This window comes from Eurosta solidaginis, chromosome 1 (genome assembly GCF_040869045.1).
Source record: "Eurosta solidaginis isolate ZX-2024a chromosome 1, ASM4086904v1, whole genome shotgun sequence".
Lineage (NCBI taxonomy): Eukaryota > Metazoa > Arthropoda > Insecta > Diptera > Tephritidae > Eurosta > Eurosta solidaginis.
This window is the reverse complement of record NC_090319.1, coordinates 227,369,303-227,384,782: the sequence shown is the minus strand read 5'-3', so window position 1 is coordinate 227,384,782 and position 15,480 is coordinate 227,369,303. Positions and strand designations below refer to the sequence as shown.

The 15,480-nt window shown below is 37.8% G+C and overlaps 1 protein-coding gene across 5 annotated transcripts in view; it reads left to right on the top strand.

Annotated features, from left to right (window-relative positions):
• The window catches only part of CkIIalpha (casein kinase II subunit alpha), a 311,099-nt gene that overhangs the window by 135,318 nt on the left and 160,301 nt on the right, over positions 1 to 15,480 (top strand). For 4 of the 5 annotated variants that reach the window (XM_067760199.1, XM_067760197.1, XM_067760198.1 and 1 more), the window contains one exon: positions 5,734 to 7,020. The exons of the other annotated variant lie outside the window; for it this stretch is intronic. In XM_067760199.1, the coding sequence (XP_067616300.1) occupies positions 5,848 to 6,858 (1,011 nt within the window). In that variant the 5' untranslated portion in view covers positions 5,734 to 5,847 and the 3' untranslated portion in view covers positions 6,859 to 7,020. Of the gene's footprint in view, positions 1 to 5,733; positions 7,021 to 15,480 lie in introns of those variants that run through there. 5 annotated transcript variants of the gene reach the window in all.

The window sequence follows — 15,480 nt, the reverse complement described above, 5'->3', positions numbered from 1 at the left end:
AGTAAATAAAATGTAAGGTGCGATAACCTCCAAAGAGATCTAAGGCCGAGCTTCTCTTCCAACTTGCGTCGTGCTCCTATTGATTTTCCCTACAAATCGGCCGGACGGGACCTACATGTTTTATGCCGACTCCGAACGGCATCTGCAAGGCAGATGAGTTTTCACTGAGAGCTTTTCATGGCAGAAATACACCCGGAGCGCTTGCCAAACACTGCCGAGGGGCGACCCCGCTTAGAAAAATGTTCTTCTAATTGAAAAACCTTATTTCTAAAATTTTGATGTTGCTTTGCCCGGGGTGTGAACCCAGGACATACGATGTGGTAGACGGAGCACGCTACCATCACACCACGGTGGCCGCCAATCTCTCGTAGTACAACATCTAAAATTGTGTTAGAGTGTTAGCAATTCCTGCGTCCTTGGGTCCGTGGGCATGTGGCAATAGATGGAATTGAAAAAGTGGATGCGCTAGCTAAACAGGGCGCATCCCTCGAAGCTTATATCGTAGACTTCCCAGTCAGATTGCGAGAGTTGCAAATGATCTACCTAGCAAGAAAGACATGGAACCAATCACAGAACGGGTATCGAAGATCACATATGCAGATCTTTCAACCTTAAACCTAAAAAGTTACTTTTATCATTGAAAAAAGGGAACTATGGGCTCATGATGTGTATTCTGACTGAACATTGCCTTTTGGCCTCACATTCTTTTAATTAGGCCAGTTATAGCAGATGTAGGAAGTACGGGTTCAAGGAGGAAATGATCGAGCAAGTTTTGTGTTCGTGCCTACGCTCGCCAGGTTAAGATTCCAACTATTGGCACAACTTTGAGATCTAGAATCAGAAGGTATCATATGTTCTTGAAAGCTTCTGGTGTTTGCCGGGAGGACGGAGCTGTTTTATAAAAAAGGTCTTAGTTTCTGAAAGGGATTTTCAGTTTATTCGTTGGGTCAACTTCTGGTGACACTATGGACTCATGCAGTCTATGGAAGGTCTACACGGACTGGCCAGTTCAACCTTACCTAACCTCTCGCTTTTTAAAAGTGGAATGTTAAACAACATGTCAAATGGGGGAAATGAAAGCCAAGAAGAAAAAGTGGAACCACCTCTATGTTTATATTAATTACAATTTCAATTTATTTAAAAAAAAAAAAGTGGTTGTGACTGTAAGACAGAGTCTTTTATAGCACATCAACGATTATACATTGCAAAATAATTAGCAATTAAGCCTAAATTCTTATAACCAATAATAACAATAATTATAAATTTAACGAATAGAAAGTTTTGTTGGTAAAACAAAGAAAGGTGGAAATACAAAGAAGGGCATAAAGTCTTATCACAGTCACATTAAGCTCACTGAACTGGAGTAGTCATGAATCACCTTTCTGTAGTTGTTCCTACACAACACACCCTTAAGAGAATTTGGGATAGAATTCCAGAGCCTTACAGCATGTATAAAGAATAGCCTCGAAGAGCACAAATAGAAATATCTGGGAATAATCTTTGGTGTTTGAAATTCCATGAGTTTGTACATGTATATACAGTTTCGCGCTGCTATATACTCAAAAATACTACATCCGAGAACTTTGCGCTTCCATGGAGATATATGATCATATTTTTGTAGGCCGTAAACATAACGTGTGACGTTGTTAAAAGTAACATCAATTTTATGGGACGAAGCAGAGTCAAGTTGACTGTAAACGAGCTCTGAGTACGTTGTGTGTGAAAGGCTCAGCTGCATAGCTAGTATTTTCCTAGTCTCTAGGGGAGTAAACGAAGCAGACATTCTTAATCTACGTAAAACAGAATAAACATTTCTCACAACTTTATTTACATGGTCGACACAGTTTAGTTTTGAGTTAATCACAAAGCCCAGATTTTTTATTTTGCTAGTAAACGAAAGCACGTTTTCACCATCGAACAGTTTTGGAATATCTTCAGTATGCACAACACTCTTGCTTATAGGCAGAACATATGACTTTTTGGCATTCAAGCACAGACCGTTTTCACAAGCCCATTTCGCAATAGCAGACAAGTCGCTATTTATTTTGTAACACAAATCATCAACAAGACCAAAACGACTAGATAAATACAATTGAATGTCATCAGAATAAGCATGTGCATTAATATACTGACACCTAGCGAACACATCATTGATAAAAAGAGTAAACAGAAGAGGACCAAGGACAGAGCCTTACGGTACACCAGAAGAGACAATACATGATCTAGATGCAGAGCCTTTCCATACAAATTTCTGAGTCCTTTCGGCAAGGTAGCTGGCCATAAGGCTAACTGATGTAACTGAAAACCCAAAAAAATATTTGAGCTTTTCACAAAGAAGTCTATGACTAACTAAGTCAAATGCCTTTGAAAAATCCAGGAGGCAAAGAAGAGTTAGGTCACCTTTATCAAAATTAATTCTTATATCGTCCAGTATTTTCAACATACTGTAGAACAACTGTGCTTAGGACGAAAACCAGACTGCAGTGGATTGAGCAGATTATGTTCTTGAACGTATGATGAAATTTGAGCTGCCATCAAGGACTCACACACTTTAGCGAATGCTGGAATAAAGCATGTAATCAGAAGTAGTTTTGGCTGCATTTTTTTTGGCGACAAGAACAATCACAGCCTTTTCCATTCCACTGGGAAACGCGAAGTTGTAAAGCAATGATTGATTATGTGTGTAAGGGTTCCTAGCACGAAAGGCAGTACAATTTTCACAAACTTCAAGGATATCCCGTCCTTCCCAATGGCATCGGACTTGATTCTCATAAGGGATTCAAGAACATCTTTTTCACTTACTGCGCTAAATTGAAATTCTCTCTCCGGTGAAAATGTGTGTTCTAGGTACTCAGCTCTGTCCCGAACAATACCCGAACTACTAAAATAATCGTTAAGAGTATTAGGATTAATCTGACACTCAATCGTCTGTTTACCATGGATGTTGAGATTCTTTAAGTGGCGCCATAAATCTTTAGATGGTAGTGCCGGATTTAACTTTCGGCGACAGTATATTTGCTTTGCTTGCCTAGTGATGTAAGTGGCCTGGTTGCGAGCGATTTTATACTGCGACCAAGCAATTTCAGTGTTGGTCTTTTTCCACTTCGTGTACAGCTTATTGCGTAGTTTAATAGCAGACCTGACTTTGTTATTTTACCAAGGACAAGAGTTTTTTATAAATAGGACTTCACGTAACGGTACGTGGACATCAAATAGATTGCAGAGGGTGTTATTTAAAAAATCAAGTTTCTCATCCACGGTAGCAAGAAACCAACATGAGGCCCAATCGACATATGAAAGATCAACAAACAACTCATCTACATTTAGAGAATTAAAATCACGATAAACAGAAGTAACGGTGTCAGCTGAACAATTAAACGTAACATCTAGTGTGCAAAAAATAAGATCATGATCGGAGATGATGCTAATTTGTTGAAATTTTAAAATGTGGTCAGGGCTTGACGTTATAATGATGTCCAGCAGGCTCGGAGTTGAGTTATGTGAATATCTTGTTGGTACAATATTGTTAACAACGGTAAGACCAGCGCCCGCGACATGATCAAGTAGTTTCATAGTGTAAGCACCATTACACAAAAGATTTACGTTAAAGTCCCCACAAATTACAAAACGCTCAAAATCAATTAAAAACTGGGATAACTCCTCAAAATATGAATCTAACAAATTACACCTATGGGGGTTGTACACGCAAGATACCAAAACTTTTTTCAAGTTGTCCGATATTCGGCAATGATAAACTCCGTGTCACTATTTTTTGATTCTGTCAAGACACTAATTTTCAAGTAGGACTTACAAAAGATAGCAACTCCTTCCCCCCCCCCCCCCCCCCCCTCCCTCTTTCCTTTTCTGTCGACACATATCAGACGTTAGGGATGCTGTAACAAACGTCAGGAATATCACTAGTGAACCAGGTTTCCGTGACACAAATAAGATCAACATTAGAATCAGAAAATACATCCCTAACATATGTAGTCCAGCTTATCATTATTTAAACTGCGGGCGTTGAAGTGTACTACATTAAGTCCATCAGATTGCTTACACAAGATATCTATTATTGCCTTGTTGCTATCACTTATGCTGAAGGCAGATTTCCTACAGGGGTCTAAGTCCATTAGAAGGTGAACGATCGACTACAAAAAGTATGATACACATAAAAACCGCAGCAATGATGCAAATATATGTGACTGCAAAAAATAAAAAGCACAAAGAGAAAAAGAGCAGAGAAAAAAAATAAATGAGTATGACTGAAATTAAAGCTAGAAACAAAATAAGAACGAAAAAATAGACGAGTTAAAAGAATTGAGCATAAAGAGAAAAGTTCACAGCATAGATGAAATTGAAAGGCAGAGCTTAAGTTTAACATATACATATACATAAACATTCTAAAAATTATTTGTTTCATATTGTAAGTGCGCTCAAGTACCAACAACAGCATCCACCTCGGCGATGCTGCCATCCAATTTGGGCTCTTCGTCACTTTTAAACCGAACAAATACTCTGCCTCGATTGGAAAACGCCGACGCTAACTTTTTTGCCGCCTAAGCTCAGATGCACGCGTCATCACCTCCCGCAATCTCCTAGGCAAACTTTCATGAATATTTACCGTCCACTAGCCAGGCAAATCAATGTCAGAGGGCGTCAGTGATCTCTTTTTAGACTTGCAAAATACAGCAACCGATTTTAGCAACTGATTGCGGTCAGGTGAAGACAACAACTTTATAACAATGGGAAGGGAAATGTTGGGCTTGTTTTGTTTATTATTATTACCACTGTTTCGCAATCGGAACGCATCGCGCAATGGTGGTGCTTTGCTATCAGTTACTCTGCAGATCTTCGAAAATAGCTCAGGTAAACACTCACTTGCTGCATGTGGGACGCCAGTAATTATTAAGTCAGTGGCGACTGCGCTGGCATCGAGGGCATTAATGTGGCCCTGAGCCGCAATCAACTCATTTCGCACCAAGAGAACATCAGAGCACGCGTTCTCATCTACACCAACTCTCTTCTCGACTGCAGTAATGCGGATTTTCAAATTTGCCGTTTCACCAGCCAACTCACAAAATTTTTGCATTATACGCTCTTCGGTTTTCCTTAATTCTGCAGTCAGTTCTTTGACAATTGATTGTCTCTGTACCTCCAGTTGCTTCGCCAACACAGTTGATGATGGTGTGAGAGGGGTTGTTGGGGCAAACCGTTCCTCTTGCTGGGTATCTTTTCGCCATTGTTGTTCTAAACACTCGCTCGTTTAAAATTTAATTGTTTATTGCTTTTATTATTCTTGTTCTTAACTCACTGATTTTAATTAGTATTTTTGCTGACTAATATCTATTATCAGGAGCTCTTTTCAACTCAGGACAAAGAATTAACACAAAAATAGTTCACACGAACAACAGCAACACAAAAGCTTTGGAAAATTTCAATATTTTACCGAGGTAAACAAAAATTATACTGGAGCTCACAAAAACACGTCCTATTCAGCCAAATGATGATATGATTTTTTTATGGTGCTAACTGAAATGAAACTTCACTGTCGGTAAACTTTGAATAATCGCTGAAATGTTTACTTAAAACAGTGTTAAATGCCACCTGCCTATGTGTGCATAATACAACCCGGGCTATAAGGGCAGTCGCTGTATCGAAAATATCCTCTACCTTTTATAATCCCTCTAGGAGCTTAACCGATGACTAATTAATATATTATTTAAATATTTTCAGAACTTTATATCAAAAAAAATTTGCAAATTCTGGAGAGGATTCAAAATATATCCAACAAATAAGGCAACTCCAATTGTAAACTCGTTCCAAAAAAGATTTACCTTTGTTGGCAAAATGACTCTACCAAGTGCTGCTCGTGTGTACACAGATGTTAACGCACACAAACCAGATGAGTATTGGGATTACGAGAATTACGTAGTTGATTGGGCGAATCAAGATGACTACCAGCTTGTTAGAAAGTTAGGCCGTGGAAAATATTCAGAAGTATTTGAAGCTATAAACATTACGACCACGGAAAAATGTGTTGTTAAGATACTTAAGCCTGTTAAAAAGAAGAAAATTAAGCGTGAAATAAAAATTTTGGAAAACTTACGAGGTGGTACCAACATTATTACGCTTTTGGCGGTAGTAAAAGATCCTGTTTCACGTACTCCAGCATTGATTTTCGAACATGTCAATAACACCGACTTTAAGCAATTATATCAAACCTTGACGGATTATGAGATTCGTTACTATTTGTTTGAGTTGTTAAAGGCTCTGGATTATTGCCACAGTATGGGTATCATGCACAGAGATGTAAAGCCACATAATGTTATGATAGATCACGAAAATCGCAAATTACGCTTGATTGATTGGGGATTGGCAGAGTTTTATCACCCAGGTCAAGAGTACAATGTTCGTGTGGCATCTCGTTATTTCAAAGGGCCGGAGCTGCTTGTCGATTACCAGATGTACGATTATTCCCTGGATATGTGGTCTTTAGGCTGCATGTTAGCCTCTATGATATTTCGAAAAGAGCCATTCTTTCATGGACATGATAATTATGATCAATTGGTGCGTATAGCAAAAGTGCTGGGCACTGAAGAATTATATGCTTACCTAGATAAATACAATATTGAATTAGATCCTCGATTCCACGACATATTACAACGGCACTCGCGCAAACGGTGGGAAAGGTTCGTTCACTCTGATAACCAACATCTTGTTTCTCCAGAAGCTCTTGATTTTCTTGACAAGCTCTTACGCTATGATCACGTTGAGCGGTTGACTGCTCGCGAAGCAATGGCGCATCCATACTTTTTACCAATTGTAAATGGGCAAATAAAGACCAGCAATCAGAATTAGAACACGGTAGCAGTAAAAATTACCTACAAGTGGAAGGATGTATTCAACAGGAACTAGCCAGAAGTTGTATCGAAAATAGAGTTTGCGTATTATAAAAAATAAATAATTGGGAAGTTCACTTCAAACATAACACAATAAATCTATTAAATTTGTATTAAAAAATGAAGTTATATTTACTACCATAAAAGTCGGAATATGTTTTAAATTTTATTTGAAAGCTAAAGGTGTTAATTGGTATTCAAATATTGTGGCCCTGTTACAAACATAAATTGAATCGCGATGAACCAAACATAATTCTTTTTTCTCATTTTTTGTATGGTGAAAATATTGTTCAGCACATCCAAAAAACCTGTACCTGATCCCGATACAGAGAAATTGTTTTGCTGCGTTTGCCGAAAAATAATCTTTTTAATACGCTTAGGTCAGTGTGTCACGTGTAAGGGATGGTTTGACCGGACGGATGTTCTGGGAACACCCCAAAACCCGACGTCCTCGTAGCTCTTTCAAATCTTTCGTGAATCCCTGCTGTTCACGCCCAAGAGCGTTCCGTAGTCTGCGCCTTAGCGCCCCCACTACCCTCTAGCAGCCCCGCTGATCATCAAGCCACAATAAGTGCCCGCACAGACTCGTAAGTGCCTACCACCTTTTGCACCGTTTGCCAGCACGTAATATATATGTTTGCGACATCTCCTGCCTTGGACTGTGCCACTTTCCTAGATATTCTGGTCTCAGCGACGGCTACCCTCCGAGGGGTTTCTTCGCGCCATGCTGCCAGGTCGCAAACCCAACAACCCCTAGGAGTGACGACGTCTCCCCCATTGCACTTCAGTATATTGCAGTTAAACTGTAATGGGTTAACTGGGATGATCACGGATATAGTTGATTTTATGAAGCAGCATAACATCCGTATTGCAGCGATCCAAGAGACCAAACTCACGGCAAGATCTGCTTTGCAGACTTGCTCTGGGTATAACATCCACAGAAAAGATCGCAAAAGCGGAAATGGAGGCGGCCTCGCGTTTATTACCCACCACTCAGTGCAATATAATATATATGATCCCGACATCGGCCGCAGGGACAGTGTCCTGGAACGTCAAGGCATATCTGTCCGGCCAGGCGATCTAAATCTAGAAATAATAAACATCTACATCTCCTGTCATACTGCCCTGATAACAGAGCACTACTCATTGGCGATAATCGCATTATATTAGGCGAGTTCAATGCCCACCACGATCTATGGCATTCTAACCTACAGGCGGACAGCAGGGGCGAGATGTTGTCGGACCAAAAAGAAGAGACGACGGTTCTGCACGATAAACGGGGACGCCCCCACTAATATGGTAGGAAGCTGTCACAGTTCGCCAGATATATAAATCGTGAGCGCATGACTACCCTTCAAAAAACGCGAGTACTCTATAAATAATGTAAGGAATACTCCTTTGGGAGTATAGGACTGCTCCAAATCTAATCTGTATTCATACAAAAAATGTGCTCCAATTAACATTGCGATGTCCTAGGAGAGGAGTAGGTGATCCCACTCTCGCTTTGTTTGTGAGTATTCCATAGAGTACATACGTTAGAGTGCTTTCCAAAGTACTTTCATTGTAGTATTCCATGGAGCACCCACAGAGGATCATATGCCAAATTACTAAAGAGGAATTTTGTCGGAAAGAATTATCGGAGTGAATTTAATTTAAAATGAAAGTAAATGAAAAGGGGCAATACAACTTTTATATTTTTTACTACGAATATTCTTATGTTATTTAGCATTTGTGTGAATAAAGAAACTAATATTTCTCTATACTATAGTATGTATACATAAAACCAGTGCGCGGTTGCATTTTGTCAGAGTTGCCATAGTAAAATTTTATAATCAGTTATTTGTATGTAATATTTTACTTTTGGCAACTCTGTTCGATCGTCATCGTGTCGTGATCACGTTCGTTAAAAAACGAGCAATGATCGGCTGATGGTGGTCCGCAAACGCATTGCAAAGGAGTATTGTTTAGAGTACTCCAACATGAAGAAAATGGAACACGTAATCCAAAAATTTTTGCAGGGCAGTTAAATTTCGTTTTAATAGTTGAAAGGTGGCAGCACAGCTCAATAAACATAAAAAATGCGAAAAGCACAAAGGGCATGCCAACAATAGATTACAAAAAAAAGAAAAAATTTCTCTCGCAGCTCGCCGCTCTATTTGAGTCATTAGAAACTTTACTCCATGTACTCAAATGCCATTTGGCTTATAAATAAAGCAGCTTTTCGTGTTTGAAAGTATCACTGGATCACAAATTCCATTTTTTTTTCTGCACCAGAGACGCCATTATGAAATTCCTATGTAAAATCACCCCCTGATTTCGAAAATCAATGTTATTTTTAATTCTATGATAACGTTTTTGAGATATTTACGAATAACGGTTTTTTCCAAAAAAAAATTGGGTTCACTTAATCATATATAGCTCAAGAACGAATTGAGTAATTCCAAAACGGTTTGAAGCTTTTAAAAGGCAATAGAAGTGCACAACGCCATTATGAAATTCCTATGTAAAATCACCCCCTGATTTCGAAAATCAATGTTATTTTTAATTCTATGATAACGTTTTTGAGATATTTACGAATAACGGTTTTTTCCAAAAAAAAATTGGGTTCACTAAATCATATATATCTCAAGAACGAATTGAGTAATTCCAAAACGGTTTGAAGCTTTTAAAAGGCAATACAATTTGCTATAAAATGTGCATACAACACTTTTTGCTAGGCCCTGCAGTTAGCGAATATTAACACATATCTACGAGTAGGGTACTTAAGTATTAAATGGGATATTTACATGAATGCTTATAAATGTTGTATTAGTCCATCGATTTTATTGAATGAAAGCTTTTTTTCTTTATAATAAAATAGAGCTTAGATAGAAAAAAACAAATCTGCAAAAAAATAAAAAGTTTTCGAGATCCTTCCTCGCAAAGTACACATTTTTTTATAATTAAAAAAAAAAATGGAAAAAATCTGTAATGCTTGTTCGTTATCTTTGAATATACAGGGCCTAGCAAAAAGTGTTGTATGCACAGATTATCACCTTTTAAAAGCTTCAAACCGTTTTGGAATTGCTCAATTCGTTCTTGAGATATATATGATTAAGTGGACCCAATTTTTTTTTTTTGGAAAAACCCGTTATTCGTAAATATCTCAAAAAAGTTACCATAGAATTAAAAATAACATTGATTTTCGAAATCAGGGGGTGATTTTACATAGGAATTTCATAATGGCGTCTCTGGTGAATTTTGGCTGTAAACCAGTGTATTTAATAAAAGTTCCGATTTTCTTTTTTAACTAAAATTGTCAGAAATATTAATTTCGTGATTTTTAGCGCAGCCAATTTACTTGCCGTTTATTAAACAACACAGCTGATCGTCGATAAACAAATATCGATACAAAATATTTACTGAATAACGAAATCGTTATAGTTAACGATTCGCAAATAAAGCGATGGCAAATGTGGTTAAAAAAGTTAGTGAATTCCACTACTGGACTGCTATGACTTAAATCAGGCTGCATTTTTAAACATCGGTTTGTATCAATTCAAGCACATGAGTTAATATCCAGTAGTCTGAGTTCATCCTACATCAGACTTGGTGAAATCTCCAAGGTGACTTCTGAAGAACAACTAAACCCTCTTCTTCATAAGTTGAATGACGTGAAATATACAGCGCAGACACAAAATCTAACGACACTACAATCCGCGTTGGCCAATCATCGTTTGTTGGAGCTGCCAAACAAACTTTAGGCACATAATGCTCATCACATCATTGATATTAGCTGTATACCTACTCGTATTATCAGTGATTATAGGAAGATGCAAAGAGAAATAGAAGCAACCTGTACCTAGTTCTACGGTAATAACTCCACCCGTTATGGCCGAAAGACTCACACCAATGCCACGGCACTCTAAAGATGTTATGGATAAACATTTAATCCAGAACCGGTCTCGGTAATCGAGCTGCGCTCATCGGGGGAACGATGTTGACGCCGACGTGAAGTTTTTAATCTCCACAGTTTGGCAGGAATACAATGCAACAAACAAAAGTCATCTCTAATTTCGGCTGCATTCTTCACCAAACGTGTTACTTTAATTTGGTCTTAGGTTGCAATTAAAGCGTGTGACCGGAGCGCACTTAAATCCACACGCAGAATTAATATAAATAAGCAGACATTTGCATTTGATGTTAGTTTAAAGTCAACTTTTCAATAAATCAATTTAAACGAAACAATATCAAAACACCCTTCCCCACCAGAATCAGTTAAAATCATTTCCTGTGCCGACGACTGCACGATTATGGCAACGGGACCTGGCCCTTCAATTGATGAATTAGTTTCTAAAAGAAACAGCTATCTCCCCGATCTTTCTAATTTATTCATCTCGCGCAACCTGGAATTATCACCGACAAAATCCACGGGCACCCTGTTTACGACGTGGAAAGAACAGATGTCGCAAATACTGGACGTTCACGTCGATGGTGTCACACTACCGACTGTCAGTAACCCAAAGATCTTAGGGGCAACGTTCGATAATACTCTGACCTTCAAGGCGCATACCAATATGTATCTAAAGTACAAAGCCACAACAAAATCCTCAAGTCACTTGTCGGCAGCACCTGAGGAAAAGATAAAGAAAAGTTGCTAGCCACGTATAAAGCAATTGGCTGGCCTCATGAGCTACGCGTCATCAGTTTGGTCGCCTTGTGCAATGCTGCTATCAGAACTGCCACCGGATGTCTCCTTATGACCCCGAACACCACCTACATAGTAAGGCCAAAGAGCTCAACATTAAAGAGCACAACGAAATGCTGAGCAGGCAGTTTTTGCTAAATTGTCACAAACCAGGACATCCTAGCAAACAACTGCTTGATCTAGCTCCGCCTCCACGGGGGTTAAGGGAACATCTCCATAAGCACTGTGACGAGATCCTGCACCTGCTAACACAGCCGTTTGATCCAGACAAGCATAAGCAGGCCCTGAGCCAAATCACACAGAATCGGTAAACACTTTTGCCAGGACGCGCCCAGTGAATTCTGTTATTGATATGCAATATCCTACGCTTGCAGAGAAAGAAAGCACACTACCAAGGGAGACGCGAGTCACCCTGGCCCAACTTCGTTCTGGATACTGTAACAGGTTAAAGACTTACTTGTCCAGAATCAACCCCGACATACGTAATGTCCTGTATGCGACATGTCCCTTCATGACACCTGGCTAAACGAGCGTGGCACACTGGCAGGTGCAACCCTGCCGCCCACTTAACACACCACACACTAACACTAACACATTCACACACATAAATTGTCACACCACACCTATACATTCATATATGAACATTTTTCACAATTTGTAAAATTTCGAACGCTACGGTCGATTCGCACCATCGCAGCAAAACAAATTCAAATAAACAATTTTGTACACCTTTATTAAAGTTGAAAATCCCTTCTTTTTATTTATTTTCGCCAAGATTGTTCGAGGTGAGTGCAGTGGAGTGAACAGTGACAAAATATGGCTAAAAAATATCTATGGTCCATCAAGCCGTAAAAAAAGGCACCTATGGACAGTGAAAACAAAAATAAAAAACAAGATTTATCAAAAAGAGACAATACAGTCCACACAAAAAAAATAAATAACAAAAATATCATACAAAAGCCCAAGTGCAAAATAGTTACAAGTGCACTAACAAAAAAATAAAATACATAAAATACATACATTGAACATAAAAAATTAATAAATCAAAAGATCGGGCGCGGTGCACAATAATTACAAAAACAAAATATACGTGCAGTATCACAAAATCACATAAAATAAGACAAAAAAGAACGGGCGCCAAAACCTCAAAAACATATAAAACATATATATATACACATACAGTGAAACTGGATACACATTAGGGTGAAAAAAAAACAAAAAAAATTTGATTAAAAATCCGCAAAACACAATATTTTAAAAATTGTTATTAAACGTTTAAAAAATTAAATTGAGGGGTAAATATAATTCCTGGCGTGTATTTATAACATAAAAAAAATTTAAAAAAAATTACACTATAACTTACTTAAAAAACTAATACCAACAACACAGGTACCCACTCTAACCCCCTAATATATTGCGGTAAGTTATCTAAACAGTTATAGAATTGCCTTAGTGGAAAAAAGAAAAGAAAAAAGAAAAATTCTCAAAACTAAATAATATACACTAAGGCTAATGCTTATTTTCTTGTGCCAGCACAATAGCAAATCTAAAAGACAAGTATATTGCAAGTATATACTTGCCAATATTGTCCCGCAATACCCCTTCGCCTTTCAAAAAAAGAGCTTGAAGCAGGATTGCTTAACAAAAAAAAAATATATATATACCTATATATAAGTATAAAAACTTAATTGCAGCAAAAAGTAGGATTTGCATTATGTTATATATATACATATCACATATTTCGATATTACATATACATATATAAATTTATCGTCCCGTTGTTTGCACCCAAAAAGAACATAATATACATATTTTGATCAACCTTATATCTAAACACGGTGAAATAAACTATTGAGCCCATATACAAATCATACAAATATAGATCCATAATAAAGGACAAAACACCAAAAAAAAGAAAAAACCCATCTACTGCTTATTTTTCTTGTTGCTAAGCGCAACTTAATTTCCATAAAACAAAAACAAATTAACATTCAAGTTTCCACATGCAAATTTATCCCGCAATACCCCCTCTGCTTGCGTCTCTTAACATATCCATAAGTCAAACAAAGGCAGGATTGTGTAAACTAAATAAGCAGTAGGCACAAGAAAAAGGAAAAATAATAATCATTTCCAACACAATTTACTTTACCTACTTATTACTTACATACATATATATTACAAAGCATATTAAGGGCAAGATTTGCAGAAACAAATAAACGTTTGGTCAGTGACAAAGCTGCAATATAAAAAACCCAAATCACCAGTTCATTGATTTAAAGGAAAGAAAACCAAAACAAAACAAAATTAATATTTATCTATTGTTCTAGGCATACAAATAAACAAACACACTAACTTGTGTTTAGCCACCCCCGCAATAGCTTAATAGACTAACATACATATATGTATATAAGTAAGGTAATAACCGGTCTTACTTGAAGCGCAACCCAACAAACTTTTTTAGAATAAAGGTATTATATATACACATATGGTCATTAAAATAGGTACTCCCATGTGAGTACTAATAATTCATTATTTTTTAAGCGAATAGTAACAGATTTTCAATTCCGTTATGTTTTTATTTTCAGACTAATAAGACAAATGTAAATAATAATAACTCAAAAATATTTTGAAGTTTACACTATTGTCAATATAAACAAAAATGGTATTTTCATGTGGCCATTAAAATAGGTACTAAATAGTTTTAGTAATAGTGTTTAAGCGACTTAAACTATGAACATTTTTCGTTCGTTTGTTTCAGTAGCCATTGAGTGTGCTTGTAATTCTCAACTGGTTAGTGAAATACTCTAAAGACATAGTTTGAGTTTTTTAATTAAAATCGAGGTTCTTCGGATGGTGTGCTAATACATCAGAGCCCAGTGCTCGCCTCCATATCACACTTTGAAGGGGTTCTTCAAATAGAAGATGAGGTGGCTCATTAGAGCGAAACCTCAGAGTGCCCAACTCTCGCCCCAAATTAAATAAATAGAGGTTTTTCTTGTAGAAAATGGGGTGCCAATACCTCAGAATCGTCCCGTGCTCGCCTCCATATCACATTTTAAAGGGTTCTTCAAATAGAGGATGAGGTGGCTCAGTAGAGCGAAGCCTCAGAGCCCCCCAGTGCTCGCCCCCAAATTAAATAAATAAAGGTGTACTGATGCTATGCATCCTCCCATGACTTAAATACACCAATAACACTAAAACTACCCAACTCAATAAATGGAATACATTGAATCAAAAACCCCATAAACTCAATACAGTCCATTAATAATAATAATTTATAAATTAAAAAAAAAGGAATGCTTGGTGGGAGTTGAACCCGCAACCCCGGGCGTTTGGTCGGGTACGTCAGCCACTGTGCCACGACTCATACGCTTACAAGCACATAAAATTACTCATTTATAACTCTTATTAAACTGCTCGCCCTCAATTGCCCAAAGCTTAGACATGGTCCTTCGAGCCGGATCACTGGCTCGTATGGAAGTTTCATTAGACGACTAAGCCGTCTAAGGGGGGAGTATGTTTAAGCGACTTAAACTATGAACATTTTTCGTTCGTTTGTTTCAGTAGCCATTGAGTGTGCTTGTAATTCTCAACTGGTTAGTGAAATACTCTAAAGACATAGTTTGAGTTTTTTAATTAAAATCGAGGTTCTTCGGATGGTGTGCTAATACATCAGAGCCCAGTGCTCGCCTCCATATCACACTTTGAAGGGGTTCTTCAAATAGAAGATGAGGTGGCTCATTAGAGCGAAACCTCAGAGTGCCCAACTCTCGCCCCAAATTAAATAAATAGAGGTTTTTCTTGTAGAAAATGGGGTGCCAATACCTCAGAATCGTCCCGTGCTCGCCTCCATATCACATTTTAAAGGGTTCTTCAAATAGAGGATGAGGTGGC